At 40.2% G+C, this 25,436-nt stretch overlaps 2 protein-coding genes across 13 annotated transcripts in view; one reads left to right on the top strand and one right to left on the bottom strand.

Annotated features, from left to right (window-relative positions):
- Window positions 1–21,214, top strand: part of AASDH (aminoadipate-semialdehyde dehydrogenase) — a 37,600-nt gene extending 16,386 nt beyond the window's left edge. For 5 of the 8 annotated variants that reach the window (XM_031588618.2, XM_031588617.2, XM_031588619.2 and 2 more), the window contains 4 exons: window positions 528–691; window positions 1,266–1,391; window positions 2,608–2,739; window positions 3,784–5,657. In XM_031588618.2, the coding sequence (XP_031444478.2) occupies window positions 528–691; window positions 1,266–1,391; window positions 2,608–2,739; window positions 3,784–4,191 (830 nt within the window). In that variant the 3' untranslated portion in view covers window positions 4,192–5,657. Of the gene's footprint in view, window positions 1–527; window positions 692–1,265; window positions 1,392–2,607; window positions 2,740–3,783; window positions 5,658–7,911; window positions 7,944–19,921; window positions 20,027–21,095 lie in introns of those variants that run through there. The other 3 variants (XR_016466161.1, XR_016466163.1, XR_016466162.1) reach the window with 3 other exon arrangements.
- The window catches only part of CRACD (capping protein inhibiting regulator of actin dynamics), a 110,190-nt gene continuing 92,710 nt past the window's right edge, over window positions 7,957–25,436 (bottom strand). For 4 of the 5 annotated variants that reach the window (XM_031588613.2, XM_090139405.1, XM_090139407.1 and 1 more), the window contains 7 exons: window positions 22,344–22,508; window positions 19,902–19,967; window positions 18,455–18,637; window positions 13,010–16,169; window positions 11,286–11,476; window positions 10,262–10,427; window positions 7,957–8,592 (listed from right to left, as the gene is read on the bottom strand). In XM_031588613.2, coding sequence (XP_031444473.2) covers window positions 8,432–8,592; window positions 10,262–10,427; window positions 11,286–11,476; window positions 13,010–16,169; window positions 18,455–18,637; window positions 19,902–19,967; window positions 22,344–22,508 — 4,092 coding nt within the window. In that variant the 3' untranslated portion in view covers window positions 7,957–8,431. Of the gene's footprint in view, window positions 8,593–10,261; window positions 10,428–11,285; window positions 11,477–13,009; window positions 16,170–18,454; window positions 18,638–19,901; window positions 19,968–21,106; window positions 21,196–22,343; window positions 22,509–25,436 lie in introns of those variants that run through there. The other variant, XM_031588614.2, reaches the window with a different exon arrangement.

Raw genomic sequence — 25,436 nt, forward strand, 5'->3', positions numbered from 1 at the left:
TGTGACCCTTAAAGTTTTTTTTAAAGAAGTATGGAAGGGTGATTATGGAGTGTTAAAATGTCATTAAAAATTGATAGAGACAGCAGTTAGGATGTGGTACCTCAGATAATCAAACTCTGTGAAAAATAGTGTAGTTTCCTTTGACTACATATTTATAAACTATATACTAACGTTTGGATTGTTTTTTGTCTTAAAACATAAGTTTTGGAAAGGAAGTTTTTAATCCATCATAGTACAGGAATTTTAAAGACTGCTGGATGTTGATATATAGCATTGACTTTATATACACTCTGTCGGCTAGGACAAGTTAATAAAGAACACACACAGAATGAACAACTTAGAATGTATAAACTAACTGCAAAGACTTGGTGCTAAAAGAGGAGGAGCAGCTTTGGAAAAGGTTTTGAAGCTGTACCTCCTTAGTCAATTAAATTCTTTCCAGCTGTGACACAGATAACAGCATAAAACACACCATAAATATAGATATTTCTTTTTTTATTTCCACTGTTGTGTTTTGTTTCCTACAGGTTGTTATGATGGCTTAGTGTATGTGCTGCAAAGCACTGATGGAGAAACATACTGGACATTTGCCACAGAGGACACTGTGAAAAGCTCTGCAGTGGTAGATCCTTCCAGTGGACTAGTCTACATAGGATCACACGACCAACATGTGTATGCTTTGGATATTTATGTAAGAGCACTGGCTAACTTTTATGTATACAAGAACCAATATCCAAATTAGACCCTATCTGTAGTACACCAGATGAAGCTATGTTGGTTACTGTTGGTTAGTGTTGGTATTCTCAGAAGTCTGCCATAAAACTTTTGAGATAGTTGTGCTTCCTTGAATGGGTTAGGATTATGCTCTAATAAATAGTTCTATTGGTGTTCTCATGCTCCTACTCGTGGGTGAAGAAAGATCGTAAGCTTCTCAGTTACTGAATACCCTGTGGGTATTTCAGAATAGGGTGCCCATCCGGAAGTGACATAATGGCTTAGTGGTGGGAAGAGAGTCTTACATTTCAAAAGAATAGATGAGGGAAGATTGCAAACTAGGGGGCCAGATGCTGCTGGTTGTTTAGCAGAATTTTGTACGTTTACTGGAAAGTGCTACTGACATGAGTTTCTATAACACTATGTGAATTATATCTTAATTTAACTAACAAACGTTTATTAATTAAATGCACTGTTTGATAGCTTTGACATTAAAAGATCTTTTTAAAATTCTGAGCTTGAACTGGAATTGTAAATTGTTGTTCTTACAGGAAAAGATGTGCGTATGGAAATTGCATTGTGAAGGTGGAGCTGTGTTTTCGTCTCCTTGTCTGAGCTCTTTTCCACATCATGTTTATGTTGCTACGCTAGGAGGACTGTTACTGGCTGTCAACCCGGTATGTACCATTGCCAACTTGTCTTTGATCTCAGTGTCAGATTTAGATTAAACCAAAATGCATTTCTGAAATTAAGAGCACTTTATCAATGGAAGAAATTATGCGATCATGTGTTACTATGAAATCTTTTTCACTTAAGAGCCTCATTGTTGTACACAAGGTCACTATAATAATTTCTGGTGATAGAATTTAAGTGACTTGCTTGAATTTACATGGTATAACTGTAGGCCAAAGTAGGAATCAGCATCTTTCAATTTCAACATACTTATTTTATCAGTTAAATTGGTATGTGAGAGTATGCCTGTAGATTTTGTTTTCTTTCCTCCGTCCTTTTGACAGTAATATTTGGAAAAAATATATATATATACAGAATGTACTGAAATTAGAACAGAATAAGGAAAGAAGCTCCTTTATTTCTCTTAGTGTCCCCCTTCTCGTAGTTACTTAAGAGCTGCCCATCGTCATCTTGGACTATTGCTCTGTTCTCAGCACCAAGAGAGTGGCATTCATGATAAATGTGGTGCAGTTTTCTAATTTTTCTGAGGCAGTTTTGGCTTGCAGCTGGTCCTGCCTGATGGAAGAAACAGTTACTTGGAGCAGATACTCGTGTTGCACACCACTCACGACCCAACATTAGTCCTCACTTTCCTTATTGTTCCACCCACTACAGATTTCCTCAGTAGTACCCAAATACTACTTCTGTCTGTATCTAGTATGATAAGGTTAAGTATATGGTTTTGCAGCTCTATGAGCTGTGGATAAGAAAAAAGTTTTGTTGTGTGGGTTTTTTTGTTTGTTTGTTTTCATAATTCTGAGTAACAGGCAGTTGAAAACTCCAGCCATAGCTCCATGTGATTATTTATAACAAAGGAGCTTACTGTGGCAATCATAGATTGTGGGTTGAAGCATTTAGTATGGTATTTATTATAAAGACATAATACTAATTTTCAAAAGATTCTCTACTTACTGACCCTGTTCACATTCTGAGGAGCTGAGAACAGAATTAAGAATTAATGTCCTTCTTGAAAGTTCTACTACTGCTTATTATTAATTATTTTGCCTAGGGGAAGGAAGAGAAAGGTAGAATAGAGGCAATGAGTATGTCAGTGTATGCTATTTTGTTGGAATAACATTTGAAGAGTTAGGTTTGCTTCTGGTATGCGTGGCTGGGTCAAGTTGTAAAGGAAGAACCTTTTTGTGCAACCTCCATTGACAGGTGACAGGGAATAAGATTTGGAAGAGTTTCCTGGGAAAACCACTTTTCTCTTCTCCTCACTGCAATGAGAAGTGTGTTTGTATTGGATGTGTGGACGGAAACTTATATTGTTACACTCATTGTGGAGAAAAGGTAAAAACTGTTATGATGGTGGGGGTGGGTTTTTTTGTTGTTGTTGTTCATTCCCAAACACTGCATAACATGCTTTATTAATACTGTTTTCTGAGGCTTAATGATTAACATACACCTTTTTGTGAACCAGATAGAAGCATGTATTATACAGAGGCAAAAGAGGAACTGTAGTACATTCAGTCCGTGCCAAACCAGAAATAAGCCACTGAGTCCCAAGTTGCTTGATGTAGTAACAGAAATTGTAGTAGAGCTTATACTCAGAGCAAATGGTAGTGCCAGAGTTGTGCCAACAAATAATTACTTTTGGGTTTCAAGTTTTTTCGAGAATGTTTAAAGCCATCTCTTCATAGAAGGTGGCTGTTGAGAAGTAAAGGTTTCTTAGTGTTTAGTCATTTATTAATTATTGTCATCGTGGCAAAGATGTTGCAGTTGATAGTTCTGGCAAAATAACTCAGCATAGATTTAAATATAGTTTTGTTCTATGCCATGATGAATACGGTTTATTAAAATAAATGATACTATTTCTGTTTGCCTCAGGTGCAACATAAAAAGCTTTGGAATTGCCATGTCTCATTATTCAGTGTCTTAGACAGAGGGCAGGGCACAGACTCCTTGCAGCAGTGGTTAGAGCTCATACGCACTTGAAGAGGGTTCTTTCTGTCCATCATTAGCTTGAGGAGAGAAAAACTGTAGCACTAATGAGACTTCATCTTTGTGGAAAAGAATGGCATCAGAACAAAATCCTTAAAGTTCACTACTAGTTGTGTTGTGATGACCCCAAAACATTCTTTTCCCAAGTTGGCTATCTCTGCATGGGCCTCTCAGAAGGCACTAACTCTTCCAGCATATCTATTTTCTCACGTACTGTGCTTTGTAAAACTTAACTTATAATTTGGAAAGTATTTACCAGCCTACACTGAAATCTTGTATGATTTTGAAATTATATGTGCTTCCATCAACTACTAAGTATTAAAAATTTACAGTTGCTATCATACTGAAAATGGGATCAGCCTGTGATAATGGGTGATTATGTTATTTCTGTAGGTTTGGCAGTTTTCCACTAATGGACCAGTGTTTTCATCTCCGTGCATCTCAAGCTTAACTAAGCAAGAAGTATTTTTTGGATCCCATGATCACTTTATTTACTGTTGTAATACAGAGGGTGATTTACTATGGAAATTCAAAGCCACCTCGACTGTATATGGAACACCATTTGTTTTCCAAAGTAATGACTCAAAGAACAAAGTTCTTTTGGCAGCAGTATCTACAGATGGCAAAGTGTGGATCCTGAATGCCAGGAGTGGAATAGCAGAAGGAATAGATACGCTTCCAGGAGAGGTTTTCTCATCACCTGTAGTATGGGGAACAAAGCTCGTTGTTGGCTGTAGAAATGATTATGTTTATTGCCTAGATTTGTACACAACAGGAAAAAAGAAACAAGGAGGATGTTAGACTGCTGCTGCTTAATTGTTTACATTTGTAAATGAAGAACTTGAAGGCAATGTCTACCTCTCTGCCTATTTTGCTTTAGGCAAGAACTGCTTTGTGCAGTTCCTCAGCATTTTGCACCACTGCAAATGCAGGTAAGTGATGTTTGTTGACTTGCTGTACTGACTGAAGGATGACTGCTCAGCACTAGTCACAAGTTTCACTGTCCCTCCCTCATTTCCCTGCTCAGACTGATGAAAGAAAGTGTGTTTCAAATCATTTGGATCTGAGTGTTGTGCTTTTACCTGTGTAGCAGGAAAATGAAAGTCAGTAGTTTGGCTTCAAGTACTTGTATGGCTGGAAGAAACTCTGGTAAGATGCCACACTGTGCAACTGGAATTAACATTCTCGTCTCCCCAAGGGAGGAATGTATTCCTTTCTGTGAATCCAGCCTAGCCTATGCCTGCCTCTTGCAGGTGTTGGACTACTGTTTATCTAGTTTGATTGGAATTCCATTAGATGCTAAGGTAGCCAACATTCTTTGTTCAGTTTAACTTTAATTGATTTCTGAGGATATAGCCTGCATTCTGTGTACATAATTAATATTAATAATCTATAGCACGTTGGGGCCCTTCCTGGCTTCACTTCAGCTAAGTCTGTATTTTTCTCTGTGGAAGTCAGTACCAGTCACTTACTGTATTCTAAAGTGTCTATTAAATGTCAATGACAATTCCTAGATGAGTTCCTAGATGAGATGGGTAGTGTTCAAATCAAAGCTTGCCAAATTATTTTTGAAGAAATTTCAATTAATGCTATAGTGTTTGCAGAGTACTATTCATAAGGGATTGTATAGGTTTTTGGTGTTGTCATAAACACCTTAAAAAGAATTACTGTCAGTAATGCAAAGCAAGGATTTGCAGACAGAAGTACTCTTAACTCAAGAGTATCTGCCTGATTACAAACCTTCTTAAAGAACTATTGTAGAAGCTATCAGTCATCTCTCTCCTTGTGAACCACTTACTTCGAATTCTAACATTCTGAGTTAGTTAAAAAAAGTAAATAGAAGTTGCAGAGGCTAATTACATGTCTTGTTCATCCATTTTACTGTTATGAGACATGCACAGGCAAGACACTTGTGGCAGCAGAAGTTCCATTATAAAGCAAACCTGAAGTACACAGACAGCAAAAAGAGACACAGAATTGATACATCCCTGATAAGATAATTTTGACTGGGTTATAGTTTAATTAGAATTAAAATGACATTAGTATAATAAACAATTGCACTTTAAAACATTTGAAAAATTAAAAAAGTACACAACAAATACCCCACAATTATACATCTTATAGTTTTTTATACATTACTATATGAACATAGAGGTTAATCATATATAACCTGGTCAGAAGAAATGCTATTAATGTGTATAAGTTACAAAAATTGAGACAATATACTACATAGTGGTTTGTTTGGTTTTTAAAACATTTTTGTGTTTTAAAGTCAGAAGTAATGGTTTGTGTTGGTTGGGTTTTATTCGTTGTTGTTGTTTTTTAAACAGATTTCCAACACTTTATCAGAAACAGCTGCAACAAAGCTAAAGCAAAGTAACACTTCACTTCATTGGTATTTAGTGCAAATTTTTGTTAGTTTATCATGAAATGTCACTGTTGAACGTGTACTTTTTAGAAATGTTTCCATCAAGTTCTGTACATAATACAGATTCCATTATTACACTAGATACCTTTATGGTTGAAAAAACAATCTGATTTGAAGCTTTAGCTTAAGACCATCCTTAACAAAAGCTCTGTTCTATGTGCTATAAGTGTATTGTATTGGAAAATTGCATCGTTATGTCATGCACAACAGCACCTCATTATGCTATGCTTTCTGGAATACTTTAATCCTGACTTACTTCACCTTCTCTGTATTAAACTTGTATCCCTATGCCAAGGAATAAGCCTAAAGACAGATTTCAGGCAGTTTAGTTCTTGTAACTACAAATACATATTGCAGGCTTACAAAATTCACAAAAACAATAGATTTAAGAAGTACTAATTCATGATGCTAGCAGAGCAGAAATAATTATGGGCCAAATTCTTTCCTCAGAAAATTCTTTGCAAAAATTTTACTATGTAGCAGTAAGTATTTTTTTCCAAATATTTGAGAACAGCATTGCCTCGTCTCTGTATAAAACATTCTAAATACTTACATTAATGGAAAAAATGTTACTTCACAGGTTTGGGTTTTAAATATGAAAATGAGCAAAAGTGATGGCTTAGGAGGCTCAAAAAAACCCATCTTGCTGCTATTCTCATTTCCATCTACCATGTCCTGCGTGTTTGTACTGTTGTAACCACAATAGCAAACCTTTGCTTTCTGTTTGATGGGAAACTGGGTATTCAGTAATGATTTTACTGTCGAGCCCTTATTGATTCTTGGGATGGGAATTCATGGCAGATTTCATTCTGTTTTCTGCATAATTTAAAGTGCTACTGCTCATGCTGCATACAGCAGTTTGGCTAAAGTATTTCCATGAAATGCACGTGGTATTCATTCTATAACGATATAACTTCTTTCCATCAAAATTATCACCCTTTATAGTGCTTTAGGTCTAAAGTGCCTTTGAGCCTTACCATTACTAAGAGATCATCAAATTTATTAAATATGACCTTGTAAAACCTTGTTGGGCATGTTACAGGTTTGTTAACTAGGGTGACTTTTAAAAATATAGACATAGCTATTTCTGTGGGATATTAAGGATAATAAAATTTTTATTATATTATGGACTTTATGCTTTTTTTTTGCAAGAGGAAGGGAGTGAACACCACTATTTTAGGTATTAGAGAAGTAATAAAGTATCTGCCACAGTGGGTAAGTGAATTGTGGGCAGTAAGTCAATGCTCACTTAAAGAGGGTAAGTAAACCCTTTCAAAGTGTGCTGTCTGTATTGGTCAAAGTACAGGAATTTACCTGAAATACCCTAAGTTGCATGTGAAGTAAAACCAGGAGAAATGCAGAGCTGAAGCTCTAGAGATGCTCATTGACCTAGCTTTCAGGTCTCAGTTAACTTTAACTTCAGTTATGTGGTCTTGCTCCTGTGGGAACTTCCTGAGACCAACTCTGTAAGTATAGGAGCACAGGAATAGTTTTACTTACTCTAGTTCCAATCACACAATTTAAAGTTTTAATCTGCAATTGCTGTTTCTCTGCATGTTAAACATGGCCAAGCATACAGTGATGCACTTAAATGACTACAGTAAATACTGACTCCCTGTCTTATAGAATCACCTAGGTTGGAAACAACATTCAAGACCATCAAGTCCAACAATCAGCCTGACCTACAAAGGCCCATCACCAAGCCACGTCACTTACTGCCATGTGCACACATCCCTTAGATGGCTCTGGCAGCAGGAAATCCACCACTTCCCAGGACAGCCCATTCTGTGACAATATTCTTCCTAAAATCCAAGCTAAGCCTCCCCAGTGCACCTTGAGACTGCTATGTCACGTCCTACCGCTTGTTACCCGAGGAAAGAGAGTGACATTCCTTGCTGCCACCTCCTTTCAAGTAGCTGCAGAGCAGAGGCTTCTTTCTAAAAACTTGCTGACCTGACTTCGGCTTAACTAGTAATTTTTTTTGTAAAGTTGGATGAATTGTTTTCTTCTTAGGACTAAGGGAATATTAACACAATAACTCTACGATAAAAAAAATTACCTCAGCATTTGAACCACCTTCCTATTATTTGCAGGTGGACAGAAGTCTACCAACGTTCTTCATTAGGTAAGACACTTTTAAATAGCAGGTAGAACTACTGACAGATCATACAGTTTAACACTTGAGAAAATTTAGAAGTAAGAGAAGGGAACATGCATCTTGCATTAATTTTCAACAATGGACTGTTGAAAAACTTTTGAGATCTCCATTTACCGGAAGAGATCTAAAACTCCAGAACCAAATTCAAGAGAATTTAAGGGGCTGCTGAAGTTTTGCCCCTTGTTACAATACTGGCTAAAATTTACATCCAGTATCTGAGCATTGTTGAATTTTGGAGAGAGACTGGCTCTGAAATTTGTGACCTCACTTAGCTATTTGTCAAAGCAATGGAATATATGACTTGAATAGGCTTTACAGTGAGCTGGAGCAAAATGGTAATTGATTCAGTTTCCAGTCCTCCAATACATGCATTTTCAGTTTTGTCATGTGTTTAAAAGCTGAATAAATAAAAAGAAAGCAGTTAATAGGCAGCAACAGAGAGATAATTTTGCAGTTTACTTTATGATCTGTGGACAGTCACTCCAGGCTTTTGCTTTCCTCTTGGCCAGTGCAAGCCAAGCTGGTTCTGTTGACACAGGGTTCGCATCAGGTGTGGAGAATCTCTTGGCCACCTCTTTTGCCAGTGGTGTTGGTGGAACAGAATCTGAAATTTCCACTGTGAGGAGGAGGAAACAAAACAAGTTTTAGTTGAACCCCATACTTTGTTGGAGAATTTCAGAGATTTAATCTCTGTAAAGGTGTTTTGATTTAACACAATACTTATTTACAACTCTGTTAGTTAAATCTTACTTATTTGCAAAATAATCAGATAAAGAAGGAGCAGAATTTCCTTTTTCAGAAGCTTTGTTAAACATTCTCAGTCCAAATTACTTTTAGATGCATTTTCACGTTTTGACTATTTTAAAAAGTTTTAAAATTGCCTAGATGGCAGAAATTGCTCTTTTAGAGCAATTTTAATGATGCTTTATTAACTGTAAGTAGTAAATGAACAGTAGCAGGAGCTACTGCTGTAGGCAGACACTTTGAAAATTCAGTAATTTGAAAGGTTGCAGTAATTTATGCTATTTTAAAGGCTGTATACTCTTAGCAGTTCCTGTTGCAGAAGATTCAAGTGCTAGTCTGAAATAGATCACATTTTTATATATATTTTAAGCTATTAGAGGAGAATTCAGCAAACCTATTTTAAACATTTGCTAGCCTGGTTTTCTGCTTATACTGCTCTACTAACTGTGGGAAACCCAAATCAGTGTGTCATCATCCATAGTGTAGAAATACTGGCTTGTATTATATTTGTGCTGTTGATAATGGTTGCCTGACTCCAACTGTAGACAGTGATCACATGGATATCCAGTCACTGTTTCCTTTGCAACCAACACAGTTCTATGCTTTCCCTTTAAGGAAATTCAAAATCTGTGATTCCTACTGAATTTCCTCCTGAAATTCAGCTGATACCTGTATTTATTTTCAGAGGAGCCCACTTATTTACAGTGCAGCTTATAAAAAGTTTTAATCTTTACCTATCTGTACTCCTCTCCAAAACCTTTTGCCTAGAACTATCGCTACAACAGTTACTTCCCAAAGGTCATGGTATTTCATATATCTGTTTTACTGTTCCTGCCTTTTGCATGTACAATTATTTCAATTTATCTAAGCGACAAGTAAAGGAGTAAGTCAGTCCTGGTTCCAGCTGTCCAGAGCAGGTACTTGGCTGGGAGAGAGAAAAATCCTAAATTCCAAAATGATAGGATACCCTCAATTTTGTTTAATTGGTATTCGTATTTTTGAATGAAATGAGTAGAGAAATTTGAAAATTTCTCATCACAGACATTAGAATATACAGGGGGAGTTTTTCTCCTCTTCAGCTGGGGATGTATGGGAACATGATGTGTCTTATTTGCCACACAGATGCATTTAGTAGAGGTTCAGCACCATTTGCACTGGGAGCTAACCCTCAGACTAAAGGCAGAACAATACTGCAGTTGCAATTTACAGCAAATCAAGTTCCCCTAAGTTCACCAGTCTTGTTCCAGAAGTATTTGTTGCATATGGTGTGGGGAGAGAGCCTGATGTCTTGGTGGTTGGTTTTTTTAATTATTGTTAAGTTAATCTGGGGCAATCCTGAAAAACTTGAATAACTTGGAGTACCAAGTTAAAATGATATACTGGCAGCTCATGAGACTGCAGCAAGTTGTGCTGAATGCAAATGCATTTATAATTGTAGGGGTAATATGAGAGAGAAAAAAATCAGTCACGTTCTCAGAAACATGCAATACCACTTCTGAAACTACATTACTGCTTGAGTAAAGGTAAATCTCCCACTGTACCTGTCACAGAAGTTGGAAGGGTGTTAGACTTCTTCAGCTGCTCCCTTCGTTCTAGTCTTGACACAGCCGTCTCAATTTTCTTCTCCCCTTCTTGAGGTGTAGATTTCTGCAGTGTGCTCGTTTTGCTGCTGCTGCTTTTATTATCTGATTGATTGCTTACAGCAGCCTAGAACAGAGGAAAAATGGTAAATGAGAAAAAATGTGTCACAAGGCAACCACAAGTAAGAGGTGTCGCACTTGATGCTTTCATTCATTGCTTGTCCTTTCCTCTGCTTTCCTTTCAGGCAAAGAATCCAAACGCTCTGATACTTCTAAAAGTAATAATTATTAAAGCTTGTAAAAGAAAGCAGCAGGATTAATTTTTCTGATTTGTCACTTCAGTCAAAACATTGAACAGTATGAACCACCTTACCTGTTACACAGAGGACAGAAGAATGGGGTGACTTCACACCCACTGCTGTTTTCTTCCACCAGTTATATATGTTTCTGACTATAGATCTGTCTGAGAAATGTAGGTCTCATCACCGACATTAAAATATACAGTTACCCACACAGCTTCCCTTTTTACCATCCATAGTATCTAGATACAGCATCACTGCTTGTATAGCCTGTTTTAAGCATTTGAAAGTTTTGTATGACAGTTCATTTCTTTCATTCATCCGTATTGTATCCAAGTATTATGACAGAAGTGAATTCAAACATTAATGTTCACCTATAAATGAATACAGCAGTTCTCAAGCTTTGAAAGAAACATACTGCATACCATTTTTCTGCTGTAGCAGCTGCCCAGTGGGCAGGCTTATGATTACCACCAACTCCCCCGGATATTAAGGCATCAGAGTTTATACTACAACTGTCACAATGTTGCACATTACTTTCTAATGGAGCAAAAGGCTGCGTTTTACCCACTGTCATCTTAGTTTTTATAAAGTCTTAACAAACCAACTGCACATGAAAATACTTCACATAATAACAACTGGCGAATACTTCTAATGGTATTATCGCTGTTTCTAAAGATATTTACATTTTCTTTAGCCAGCTTCTCTGCTTGCTTTGCCTCTCTGGCTTGTCTCCTCTCTTCCCTAGTAGCTTGCTGCTCACGAAATCCCTTCTGTTTTTGCAGCGCTAATGTGATCCACAGTGGTTGTGAAGTTTCAACCTTTTCCATCAATTTAGAGCCATCCAAAGAGTGTCTGCTCTGCAGGACTGGTTTTTCTGAAAGAAAACATGAAAATGGTTGGATAAGGGATATCCATTGTCTCAAGTAACCTTGTGAAACTCTGCAGCTAAGCTCATGGACTTCTATGCCATTCACAGACCTTCAGGAACTGTCAGATTCTGAATGAATTTTTAATGCCTCAAGAATAAGACCTAATTCAACACTCTAGTACTTCAGCCAAGTTGAAAGTTCTGTACTCTGATAAATGCACTCTTAAATTGCTATTTGAGCATTAGTTGATTTCTCATTCAGTGTGGTGATTCAAGAGCAATGAAAGGTGGATGTAACCTTTTCTTCTGCAGCACAAGAGCTTTCTGAATTTTCCAAAGCTATCTTATATCTCCACTGAACTGGTTCAGAGACAGCAAATTGCTGCCTGAATTACTCCCTTCTTGCTCTTGTTGCCTTTGGCTATTCCCAGAAACAAATCAGGCTTTATTTAAGCAATTACTTGAAAAGCTTCATTGAAACTAGTAGCCAAAGCACCTGTACGTCTGATACCACATAACTAACTTTAAATATCTACGCTCATGTTTGCAAAAAAGTATTTGAGGCTAAAAACATCTCGACAGCAAGCATCTTGTACAAAACTGGGTCTTGTAGTCAGCACAGAGCTGTGTACGGCACTGAGGGTGACTGTGAGCAGCACTGTGGATGCAAAGGTTCTCCTGCAGAACACAGAAACCCTCAAAGGGCACAAGGCCCTGCTCTCCTAGAGCACAGCTGTGCCTCTAACTAGTTTCCAAAATCCTCATTTAAAAATGAAAGGACAAAGTCTTATCTGTGTTCACAGAAACTGTAAGTAGTTCGCTGAGATGCAATTTTGGAAGTCTTGATGTTTACAGAAGTCAAGAATGGGGGAAAAAAGGGATTTCCCAAATAACTGCTGAATTCTTGGCCTCACTCCTCTGAGTGCCCTCATGCCGACAAGGTACTTTTTCCAATCATACTGAGCACTCTTTCAGGACCCAGGGACTTTGAACCTTCCTCTGAAGAGCCACTAGGGCCAGTGTAAGTACTTGTGCTACTGAAGATGCTGCTGAAATGCAGACTCATGCTCTGCTATGGATTGATAGAGAATATGCCCAGGTCAAGTACTACAAAGGCAGCTAGATCTTATTTCCTTTCTTAAGATCTTTTTAAACTAAATACTATTTGCCCCAGAATAGACACAATATGATGCAAATTATAAAACTGACTCCCTCCACTTTGATGGCACCATTACACATAAAACGCAAGTCCATATTTGCCTAACTAGGTAACATCTCTATCAAGAAAAACTCACTTCTGTCACCTTGAAATTCACCTTCCAAAGCAGGACATACTGGCTGCATTGAGTTTATGCGTATCTGAATTAACCTGTGGTGTTAGGAAGTCTCATTCATTCAGACAGCCCTATGCGAAGTGGTGGCACTTCACACATAAAATGTCAGGTAAAAATTATAGCTTAAGACCAGATTTCTTTCTCTGGACTTCAGTATCTCATTTTGGAATTGTAGACAATTGCTAAATGACTTTTAAGTACATACCTTTCTTCAGCGGCTCAGGCTTTTTGTCATTTTTTTCTCTCCAGGGAATACTTAGAGATGGAAAAAATGACTTTTTTTCTCTGATTTCTTCCTCTTCATTTTTGCTCTCGTTCAGTGCCACAGGAGGCACTGCTCTGTCATCTTTTCTCCAGCCCCCGTCCGATTCAGCCTTAACAAACCTCTGCCCCAGTGTATCAGCCAGGTGTGATCGGTTCATTTTGGAGAGAGGAGATGATGGAGGTGTTTGGCTGGCAGGCTTCGGAGCTAGAGCAGGTTTCTGTGGGAACAGCGACTTGCATGCTGGTTTCTCATGAGGAGGTAAAGCGTTCTGGCTGGTGGCTGGCAGTGTGCCCACTTGTTGTGAAATCTCCAACGCAGTAACTGAAGAATCTTTTGAGTCTTTTAAATTCCCGTGGACATTTGCTTTCCCTGTACCAGGGGATGTACTCTCCTGTGGAGCAAAAACAGCAGATTCCTGTTCACCTTCAGCTGTGAGTAGCGGGTCAGGCACACCATCAAAACTGTCTCCTGCACTGTATCTTTTCTTTTTCCTCTGCTCTGCCTGTTGATCATAATGGAAACGTAAAGAATAGTTCGTCCTCCGTAACTTTATCCCAAAGGGAGAAACGTTTTCTTCTCCATTCGGTGCTGGTTTATCTGTTTTTTTGGTGCTATTATTCTGCTGATTTTCCAGAGCACCTGGAAGTTCAGACTGGGGTAACTCCTTGCCTGGAGAACGAGGAAAACTGGGAACAAGGAAAGATGGAAGATCTTTTGCAAATTTACAACCTTCTGTGTTGTCTGTAATTTCACTGTGTGTTTCTATTTTCTCTTTAGCCATTTCAGAGAAGTTATCCTTTAAAGTGGATACTACATCCTCATTTGCATCAGTGGACGAGCCAATGTTTCTTCCCACAGCCACTTTTTCATTGCCTTTTGCTGCACTGACATTCTCAGTGCCCGAATTGGTTTTGGAAGCTTCTGAAAATTTCTGCCACGCTGGTGTTATTGAGAATTTTGCATTTGCAGATAGGGTTTTCCTCAAGTTACCATGTGGAGAACCTCGTCCTCGGGACGTCCAGTCATCACTGTGTCTGCAGGCACTTACTCTGTCTTTCTCATTGTATTTGCCATTTTCTTTATTTTTTAAGATTCTAGAACGGATAGAGGCCCACTCAGCTAACGTGGCTTGGTCCAGTGCCTCTTGTGTGTATTTCATTTTACTGTTGCTGGGTTTGGGACCTGAAGATTTTTTCTGGGCCTTTTCTAGTGAAGGAATATCCACATTTTTCTTCTCTTCTGTTAAGCCGAGCAATGATTTACAAGCCGTGTCCTTTATCTGGTTCAGGTTAACTGCTGTGCCACACAGCTGTGCTCCAGTAACTAGAATAGCTGTATGGGGTACACACACAGATGATGGGAGCGTATGAGAGCCCTTGCTGGAGGTGTGCATCATGCTGTCTTTGACGGATGGAGAAGATAGTCCTGCTCCTTTGGCAGGCATGACTGGACTCAGATTTACTTTCTGAAATATGATCTGTTTATCTCCAGAAGACACTTGAAATGTGAAGGGTCTGGATGCAGTTTGTCTTTCATCTACCTCCTGCCACCTAAGTTCTTCCCCTATTCGCTTTTGTTCTTGAGCATCAACTTCTCTCTTCAGTTTCTGGGCCAGGATTTCTTCTGCTGTTTTACTCCCTTTTTCTGGCTGTTTGATTTTTTGGGGTCTTGGTTTTTCCTGGAGCTTGTCATCTGCTGGATTCCTATCAGACCCCCCAGAACACAGCTCATTCTTGTCATTTTGCAGCTCCAAGGATTTTTCCTGTTGCTTTTGATGATGATTTTGCCCTTCTGTGTCTATTTTCTGCTCTTCCAGCTTGTTCCACTCTTGTTCCTTTTGCTGCTTCAGTTCATCTTGTTGCACAATGTCTGTACTTTCCAAGTGCATTTGTTTGGTGAGTTTATGTTTTCTCGGCTCTTCCCGCCTCTGTTTCTTCTCCAGTAGCTGCTGGGATTGCTCTTCCTCTGTCTTTTCCCTCTCCTTCAAATGCTGTCTTTCTTCCTCCTCTTTCTTCTGTTGGCTGGGACCCTCAAACTCTTTCTCTTGCTTCAGTTTTATTTCAGCTTCTGGAAGCTCTTTCTCTTCTAGTTCTCGTCTCTGTTTTTCTTCCTTATTTTGTTCCATTAGTTCTTTTAGTTCCTCCATCTGATTTCTTTCCTCTTCCTCCTGACACCATTTCTCAGTCTCATGTTGCCTCAGTTCTTCCAACTCTTGCCTCTCCTGCTCCTCCAGCTCGTTTCTCTGTTGCTCCTCCAGCTCCTTGTGCCTCCGCTCTTCCCATTCCTGGTGTTTCTGCTCCTCTGGCTCTTGCTTCTTCCGCTCCTCCAGTTCCCAGCGCCTCTGTTCCTCCAGCTTCTGTCTCTGTTGTTTCTGTTCCTGGTATTTCTGCTCCTCCAGCTCTTGTCTTTGTTGCTCCTCCTGTTCCCAGTGCTTCTCCAGCTCTTGTTTGTGTTCCTGACACTTCTGTTCCTCCATCTCCTGACTCTGCTGTTCGTCCCATGCCCTGTGCTTCTGTTCCTCCAGCTCCTGTCTCTGTTGTTTTTCCCATTCCTGGTTCTTATGTTCTTCCAGTTCCTGTCTCTGTTGCTTGTTCCAGTCCTCGCACTTCTGCTGCTCCAGCTCTTCTCTCTGTTGCTCCTCCAACTCCTTCCGTCTCTGCTCTTCCAGTTCCTGGCATGTCTGGTCCTCCAGCTCTCGCCTTTTCTCGGCCTCCAGCAGTCTTCTCTCCTCTTCCTGGCAGGTTTGCACTTCAGTTTTCAAAGATCTCTCTCCTTCGAGGAGATACTGACTACTCTCTTTTTCATTGTCCTTTCTCTCTTGCTCTTTTTGCATCTGCTCCTCTAGCTCTTGGCACCTTTGTTCTTCCAGTTCTCTCTGTTCTTCCATTTCTACAATCTGCCTTATCTTTTCAGCTTCAAGGATCCCCCAGTGATCTTCAATTCTTTTCTCCTCTGCCAGCTGAAGCTGCTTTGGCTCATCTCTGTTCTGGATTAGTTTGTTTGCAGTGATGTGTCCATTATAACCTGGGTATCTGTCTACAAACAGCTCAGTCTCTAGATCTTCTGGCTCAAATTCTGTTATTGTTAAGCTTTGTGATCCCTGAAATAGGGAGACAAGTATGGAGTTACTTAACATTGCCTACTGGCTTGATATTTTTTATAGTGAAAAAACTATAGCTTGCAAATGCAAAATAATGTCTTTTCTTTAAAGATAATGACTCAGATCTGGAGCCAACACATTTCAATTTATAGTTAATTTCTTCACAAATACCATGCCTCTCACCTGTACAGATGATCACAGAATCGTAGGGGTTGGAAGGGACCTCCAGAGATCATTGAGTCCAACCCCCCTGCCAAAGCAGGCTCCCTACACCAGGTCGCACAGGTAGGCATCCAGGCGGGTCTTGAATATCTCCAGAGAAGGAGACTCCACAACCTCCCTGGGCAGCCTGTTCCAGTGCTCCGTCACCCTCACCGTAAAGAAGTTCTTGTGCACATTGGTGCGGAACTTCCTATGCTCCAGCTTCTGGCCATTTCCCCTTGTCCTGTCTCCGCACACTGCTGAAGAGTCTGGCCTCGCCACTTTGCCCCCCACACTTTAGATATTTATAGACCTGGATCAGGTCTCCTCTCAGTCTTCTCTTCTCAAGGCTAAACAGACCCAGTTCACTTAGCCTTTCTTCATAGGGGAGATGCTCCAGGCCCTTCACCATCTTTGTGGCTCTCTGCTGGACTCTTTCCAAGAGATCCCTGTCTTTTTTGTACTGAGGAGCCCAGAACTGGACACAGTACTCCAGATGAGGCCTTACCAGGGCAGAGTAGAGGGGGAGGATCACCTCCCTCGACCTGCTGGCCATGCTCTTTTTAATGCACCCCAGAATGCCATTGGCCTTTTTGGCCACAAGTGCACACTGCTGGCTCATGGCCAACCTGTCATCCACCAGGACACCCAGGTCCCTCTCTGCAGAGCTCCTCTCCAGCAGGTCATCCCCCAACCTGTACTGGTGCATGCGATTATTCCTCCCTAGGTGCAAGACTCTACACTTGCTTTTGTTAAACCTCATCTGGTTTCTTACTGCCCAGCTCTCCAGCCTGTGCAGGTCTTGCTGAATGGCAGCACAGCCTTCGGGTGTGTCAGCCAATCCTCCCAACTTCGTATCATCAGCAAGACAGTGATAACTACAGTGTTAAATTAATAGTTGCTATGAGAAGTACAAGTTAATCCAGGCTGAGATTTGCCATTTCAGAAGGCTGAGAAATACGAAGTTTCTATTACTTAGAACTCTGTTCATAAAGCTTGAAATAATTAGCATCTGTCTCAGGGTATTTGTTTTGCCAGCTCTTTCATGACAAATCTAATGTTAACATAAAGAAGCACTGCAATGCTAATCAGGAAAGAACAGTGCTCAGGGAAACAGAATTTGGTTGCTTTTCTCAAAGCCTAGCCACAGCGAACTGAGTCTCTGTTCCTAAGGGCTGCCCAGCAATGCTATACTGTTCCAAGGCACATGTTAACTACTGCCCGGTTCTGTGTGTTTGCCCCACAGCACTGCCAAGTAGGTGCAGTGCCTGCAATAAACAGGAGGCTTTTTCACAGCTTACTTCTTATCTCTATAACAAAGATGAGCTGCACTTGGTCAGTGCTGCCCAGCACTTTCCATGAGGAACAGTTCGGTTAATGCCCTGCTCAGCTCTCATCTGTACAGTTGTTATTTGGCTCCAGTTAAACAGAAAGAAACTAACTGCTTAGATTTAATATCTTCATTGCAAGAGTGGATAAGAAGGATCAGTGCCTTCTCCTATATGTTATATTAGTTGAACAGTCCCATTTATAAATACTGATGTCAAGATAAAACCAAAGTAACATGCAGTAAGCATATTAGAGTTAGAATTTGTTATCTTGCTCTTAAAGCTGTAGAAAGAGCTCCATTACTCATGTCTTTCTCTTTCCTGTAAGACAGTGATGTCAGCAGTGTCAGAATCTGCACCATTCTTGCAGAAGCTTCAGACCATTATGTCCTAATTTTTATTATTACTTTTTTAACTAGATTAGCTAGAATCAGAAAGTTCTTTTGAGTCTAGAATGCTAGTGGATGTACCTCAGATTTAAATAGCATTTGTTTCAGCTAGCAATGTTAAAACTTTGTTGCATCTTATCTCCAGGTAGGGTTTCATCTTTAGGTTTTGATTTCAAAACAAAACAGTCATCTATCTTGTTTTGGCCTGAAAACACAAGATTTGTCCAAGCTTTCACTAGTTGTCTCCAATTAATATTAATTACATTTTAAGACAGTCTTCTGCTACTCCTGGTGCACTCAGTTATGGCTATTTTGTACACAGCTTCAAAAGCAATCTCCTCTTGTTATTTCACTGAAGGTTCAATACCTTTGTTAATCTCTTGTGCTTTCTGGACATTCTCTGCTTTTTTGGCTTTACAGACAGCTTGTGTTTAGCTGCACTGTTGTCTAGACGAGCAACAGCCTGAGGAACTGCATCCAGATTGATTGTTTCAATTGTGCCAGAACAGGAAAATTGTCTTTTTGGCCGGGATGACTTGACTGGAGTTACCTGTTTGTATCACAAACAAAAGAAGTCTCTGTTAAGTTGCTCACTCGATTTAAAAACATTGTAACAAATACACACACATACAACAAAACTTGGCAGTTTTGAATTCAAAGGAACTATTGGCTTATAACTAGCAATTTGTTATCTCAAGCCCTGTTTTTCCATTACAGAAGTTGTGAACTTTGTACAGTTGTAACATTTTTCTGTTTCCAGAACCACACACAGTTTCATACCTTTCACTTAAATATTACTCAGAATATTCTGACTTTTTTTTCACAAAAATATGTCAGCTCTGCTCATAAGCTGTTGAGAACAACAAAGGCAAAGGCAGAGTTTTCAGCAGCGTCCCTTAGGACATTTTAAAGTTTGCTTATTGAAAAACATGTGCATCTTTAAATAATTTAGATGGGATGCTTCAGGAAGAGTAAATGAGAATGACTTATCTAAGCATTATGATAGAGCAGTACAGAGAGGTACTGCCTGTGTGGTAGATGACTAAGCTATGGGGTCTCAGAGCCTCCAGACAAGCCTCTCTCCACAGCCATGTGGAGATGTCAAAGCAACCACAAGCACCAAGCAACAACAAAAAAATGCAGTATGAGAATACTGACTTTGGTGCTTTTCCTTCAAATGTTTTGGTTCAGAAACTGCAAATACAAGCAAAGTGATTTAGTGAGACAAGGGGCATGAGTACAGTGGAACTGGACACCTACACGTGTAAGAGTGAGCCTGGAACCACAGCTTCTCCTGTAAAACACTGAGCTATCATCCCAAGACCTGTGTTTGGCACAACCCCAGTGGAAAAAGACGACAGAAAAAAAGGGAGAAAACATTTTCTGTAAGGAAACAAAGTCGCATGACTTGTTTTCAAGACAGCCCTACAATTTTCTGAGGTTAAGCATATGCTAATTAGGGAACCAATTACTTAAAGCTGATGGAACATTTTACATACACTTATTGAATTACATGTAGACATAACAAAGTAGTAGAAGTACTTAGGAAAATCATGGCTCTGTGACTAATAAATCAAAAGTAGAAATGTTGTAGGGCCAGCAGAGACAGAGCTCTGCTGTTTCCTGCAATCAAATCTCACTACAGAAACAGATTTCACAATCTTAGTGATTGCTGATTTACTATCTCCAAAACCATGCAATATTCACAAGATCTTGGATGACCATCATGAAACAAAGAAATGTGTATTAAAGCAAAAATCAACTGTTAGGCTTCTAATAGCTAAAACTGGAAACTAATTCAAAAGTTTCGTTACCTTTTCTTCCATTTGTCCAGTTGCAGGAAAATTCATTGGTCTCAACAGATCTGGAGTGTCTGCTGACTAAAAAAAGAAGATCAGCACAGCTGGATATTATGACTACAGAATCTAATAAATATGGTTCAAGGAACTTGTGAAATCATTCAGTTACAGTAGATTCAGTTTTCTCAAGTCTTATTTCCTGTCACTGCAGGACTGCTGGATAAATAATTCTTGTTTCTAAATACTATCATTTTCTCATTGCTCCTTCAGTCACCACTGTCAAAAAGAAGCAATTGCTGCTACTGGACACTACAGAAAGCGAAACACACTTCCTTAATGAAATAACTATATTCAAATGAAAGAGCACAACTTTTCAGGATTTCAGGCAGCTCTTAATAATATTATTTTCTCCTGATCTAGGCCCAGTGAAAACTAAGAACCTGGTCTGTGTCCAGTCAGGCATCAGTTCTGCTGCACAGAGCTGCAGCTCAAGATTCTCAGTAACACTTCACAGAGTGACCTGAGCCTACCAGAGCTCCATAGCTATTGTCCTGCTTGAAGCCAGCTCACACAGGGGGATTCTATAGCACAGGGGTAGAAGCAGCATTAGTTGCATTTTAATTGTTATATCACATCACTTCATCACTTAATGAATGTTTGGATCCCATTACACCAAGTGCACATGAAAAAGTACAGTTTTTCCTTCTGAACAAAGCTTAAAAATATAGCTTAAATATAAGTCTTGCCATCGATCCAATTTAGGAAAATCAGAAGTCACAAGTCAGCATGGGAACCTTGAAGCGCCACAGTGCTACATGGTCCCAGCCACCAGCTCCCCCAGACCCACGCAGATAAGCACATGGAGCTGCTGCAAGACCAGCAGAAGAGACTGGAACTGAAACCAAGCAAGGTGCCATGCAGCAAAAGTCTCTGATAAAGCAGGCAGCGAGCAGTGCTCAGCAGCATAAAGCAAAGTGCTGAGCACTCTGGCAACTCAGCACTGACTTATTGGTATCTACTTATGTACTTGGAACCGTGATCTCCTGGGAATACCAAGGTTCACTCCTTCTGTTTTATGAGAAAGAACTATGCAAGACAGCATTAATTCTGTTTTCAGAGCATAGTATTTGAAAGAGAGGCCCGAACCTCTCTCTCTCTATTACATAAGGGTACTCCCGTGATTTTTTTGTGATTCTTTCTTCTTTCCAGCTGGAGATTACCAGGTGGTGACGTTCTGGTCTCCCAAAGCACGAAGACCATCTGCAGAGGTGGTGTTGAAGCCTTCTCCCAGTTCCAGGCTATGTAGCCAAAACCTGCCACAGCCCCACTGTGTTTTGAGGCACAAAGGATGCTCTAAACTAATTCCTTCACAAGAGATTATTTGTGAAGCAGAAGAAATACACCTTACTTCTAACTGCATTTCTGGACTGCTGAGGGACAAGTGTGAGTGTGCAGTTCCTACCCAAGTGCCCAGCTCCCTGACAGCTCCAACTACTGCTATGAAGCAAGCAGTAATAGAAAGTTATGCTGCCTCTTGAGGCGGATGAAGACTGGGCCACCTCAGCCATTAATCTCTCTTCTGTACATTTATCTTAACATAGGCATGGCCTGCAGAGGACATTCATTGCCTTTCACAGTGCTGGCTTTAGCACTCATGAGCCTAGTTCCCCTCCAGGATTTTATGGGTTGCACATGCATGGGGAGTTGCTGTGTGCCTTCTGTAGGGGTACCCTGGCACAATGTCAGCCTTCTTCAGGCGGGGAAGACTGCCCATTTGTCTGCCACATTCCCTTCAGCCTTTACAGCAACTTCCAGAACAAGCATCACAGCAGAGAATTTCCAGAGATTCCATCCCTTGCTGTGTTTCTTCAGCATGAGAACAAGCCCCTTCTAGATACCCGCCTCCACAGTTCCTGGTATCAAAGTCTCTGTAGAGAATCCGAATCATTATTTGAATTACACTGCACATTTGGGTTTATAAACCATTCTCCAAATGTTTCACCACCTTATATGTCTTCAATTCCTGTCCAAGAGGAATATGGGTATTTACCCCAAGATCACGGATCTTGGGGATTTAGTCTCCATACCTCTCTCATTTTGCAAGCATTTTCAGTTTTGCCACAGATGCTGCGCACAGCTTTCTGTGCTAGGATAACCATGTTTCAAGACATTCAGTTGCAGTTAAAAATCCGGTCTGCTGGCTACCCTGTGAGTAACACATGCTTTGCTGGAGGTTCAGAGCAGATGATCAGATTGGCAAGACTATGGGACCTAACTCAGGAAGCCAAGAGCACACACTTCTCACCAGTCCAAGATGCATGAGCTGTGCAATCCCACCCACATTCAGCAGCCGCTGAGCCTGGCTCAGCCTCGCTGGAGACATCTGTTATGCCCTGATGAACTTTAGTAGTTTATTATCACTATAAAGCCATGAAAACATCAATTTAAAGTGCTTACTTTATTACCGCTCTCTGAGAGCACCGTGTCCTGCTGAGAGTCAATCTCCATGAGGCTACCGAGAAACACATCCTCTTCTAGACTAGCAGCTGCCTCCCCCATTGTCCTCCCAGAAATTGTCATTTGTGGAGGCTGCCCAAATTTTATATTCTTGGCCAACTGTTGCTGAAAAACAAAAAGAGGGAGGAAAAAAAAAAAAAAAGGTATTCAGATTATGAGCAAAACAATCCAAATCTCCCAAATGTTCCCCTTCTCCACATGGAAGTGGCACAGAAACACTCAGGACAATTTCTGGCTCCAGACAAAAATACCATCCTGAGGCTCGTGTTGCTGCAGTATGGTGGCCCTTCCCTCTCTATTCCCTCCCCCTCAAAGTGACCAAGAACAGGAATTCACTGCCTAAGTTCTGGTTTGGGGTGATTAGCTTCAGTTTTCATCAGTGTTGAAAATTTATTGTGAATTTTGCAACTTTCCATCTAGTTTCATAATCTATGTCCTAGATTAAGACTGTTTATAAAGCTAATTAATTACCAAGACTTACCATCACAAAGAAATGGTAAGATCACGACCTAAATTCAAACTGCTCAGTATCTGGTTCCTATATGGACCCCAATATGAGTTTCACTTAGAAATACAGAAGCTTAGAGTAGGTATCACATAGAACAAGAGTGTATCTTTCTCCTATACCACAAAATCATGAACATGGCTCAGGTGAACAGCTGGCAAGGGAAGGAATCCTTTAATAGCACAGGGTAGACCTCTAAAAGGATTCAAGTCAGATCAGCCTTCCTTTCATCGTTGCTCAGTGGACAACATTCTTGCCTAAATTTACTTATACCAACTGCAGAACACTATCAAACAGTTTGATACAGAAATCTGGTAAATATTCATGCATGTGAATTTTGACAGAAAATAAAGCAATTCATCTAGTACAGCATGTTGAAATAGTGGGCAGTTTTGAATGGCAGAGGTTTATTTCCACTTAGATTACTGTTAGTGTATCCAATGTCTAACAGCAAGGGCTTCACAAAATCCTTCCAGATTTCTGCGTTACAAATATAGCTCTCTGACTTGAAACGTTACAGGTGTCCACTGTGCAAAAGGCAGCCAGAGAGATCAAACACTGTGAAGGCTGTACTTGTGCTCTGCTCCCACCTCCTCTGACACCAGTAGAACACAGCTTCTATTCAATTCTATTCAATGTGTTTCTCTACTTCTAAATCTCAAATAGCTTATTGTTACCACGAAGCAAATTTATTCTTATTGCTTTCACAAAACAACATAAAATCTGTTCCTTACTCTTTTCTGAAAATGTGCGTATACTCCAACCAAATTGCAACTATTTTCTTATAAATTCATACAAATACATTCTGTACCTGGTCAGTCATAAGAACCCCAAGGGTGCACCATCCCTGAATGAAAGGATAAAATCCACAGGTTTGATTTGGAGGAACACATTCAGGTAGTGCAACCCAAAGAAGGAGAGATACATCTATTTAAGCTTCAAGTGCACTGAAAAGAGACCATATTCCCTGAAAAGAAGCATCTGCTTTGAATTTCTTAAATGTTTGTCTTAGACAAATATTCCAGGACACATCTATAAACCCTGTGCTGACAGCACGTGGGCGACAGTTGCCTAAGGAGGATTATTTGCAATTCCAGTCATTAGAAATTGCAGGCGTGACATTTTGCTGTTCCACGATTGTGCAGTCACGCACAGGATGCTTAAATACCCTGCAGAAATATCCACAGATGAATACTGATCTCAGTTAAATGCACCTGGTTTCTTTTGGTTTGTGCAAAAAGGCTTTTAATTTAGCAGTCAGAAATTACCACCTTGCAACAAAGTCTCATTCTCAGCTAGAAACAGCTGAACATCTCCAGCCTGTACCTTCCACTTCCAGTCTTACCAACTCCAGTGCAGTTTCTTCATCCGTCAGTTTGCAGACAGGTATTTTGCACAGACATTATAAAACATCAGCAGCAACAAACTGCTACCACACTTGACCATGAAACAACGGCCAGTGGGCCCACATATGGGAGCTTCTGAATTGGACCACTAAGCTGGAGCATGGGCTGCAGCCACAGCTTACCTCATGGCCACATTTTCTGTGATTCAAGTGGTGCATAAACGTGTCTGTTCACACCCGAAGCAGGTGGCTGTGAGCAAGGTGCCATTCAGCATGGGGCAAAGCTGTGATGGGAAGTCACAGCTGCCTCCACCTCACCTCTAGAGGAACAGGAACCAACCACACTGGGCTGCTCTCTACGTAGGGGATCTGCACCCTCATCTCTTCTTGCTCCCCTGTGCCCAACAGCTGGCTTCACTGGAAGGAGCTGTGGTCTTGGCCCTGTAACTTCACTCTGCCCTTGCATGCTGTAAGGTGCAGGAGGTCCACCTCCAAGATGGTTGTGTACAGTACTGCACTTACCAAAACACAACCTTGGGGTCATAATTCCACTGCTTTATTTAAGACATTCTGTACTGTGGTTGTTAATCCTTCATTTAGTTAATAAAGCCAAAGAAATATTGAGAACTTAGAAAAAAGTTTATACTTTTGCACTCATTCCATTTTTGAAAATCTTCCACAGCAATAACCATGACCCAGACCAAAAAATAATCTGTTAGAACACGATACTACTGAACCAACATCTTTATACCAGCTTGACATTAATAGCTTCAAAAATAAAACTCCAAAGTGAAATTGCTCTGCATTATTTGGCACCCGTGGTGAATTAAAAAGCTTTAACTTTGAAAGCATTCTTTGTGTTCATATAGGAAATGCCATCAGAACAAACCTTCCATATTAACCAGCAGTGAGCCCAGATGAACATCTCCTGCACAGGTTGCACATCTCTTTCACTCAAATTTGGCTATTCTTCTGAGTACATGCCTGCCTGCATGCATGCTGGATGCAGACCTTGGAAACCACATCACTCTTATGGCTCTGTGTCTGGAGTGAATCCAACCCGGATCCACAGAGCTACTTTCTCTGTTCAGTTCTAAATCATTAAAACAGAGAGCATTATTCTGGCTGATCCTCAGTTCTCAGAAGAATTGCTGGTAATATTTTGCCTTCAACTCAAATACCT

The sequence above is a fragment of the Phasianus colchicus genome, chromosome 4 (genome assembly GCF_987193195.1).
Source record: "Phasianus colchicus chromosome 4, bPhaCol1.hap1.1, whole genome shotgun sequence".
Classification (NCBI taxonomy): domain Eukaryota; kingdom Metazoa; phylum Chordata; class Aves; order Galliformes; family Phasianidae; genus Phasianus; species Phasianus colchicus.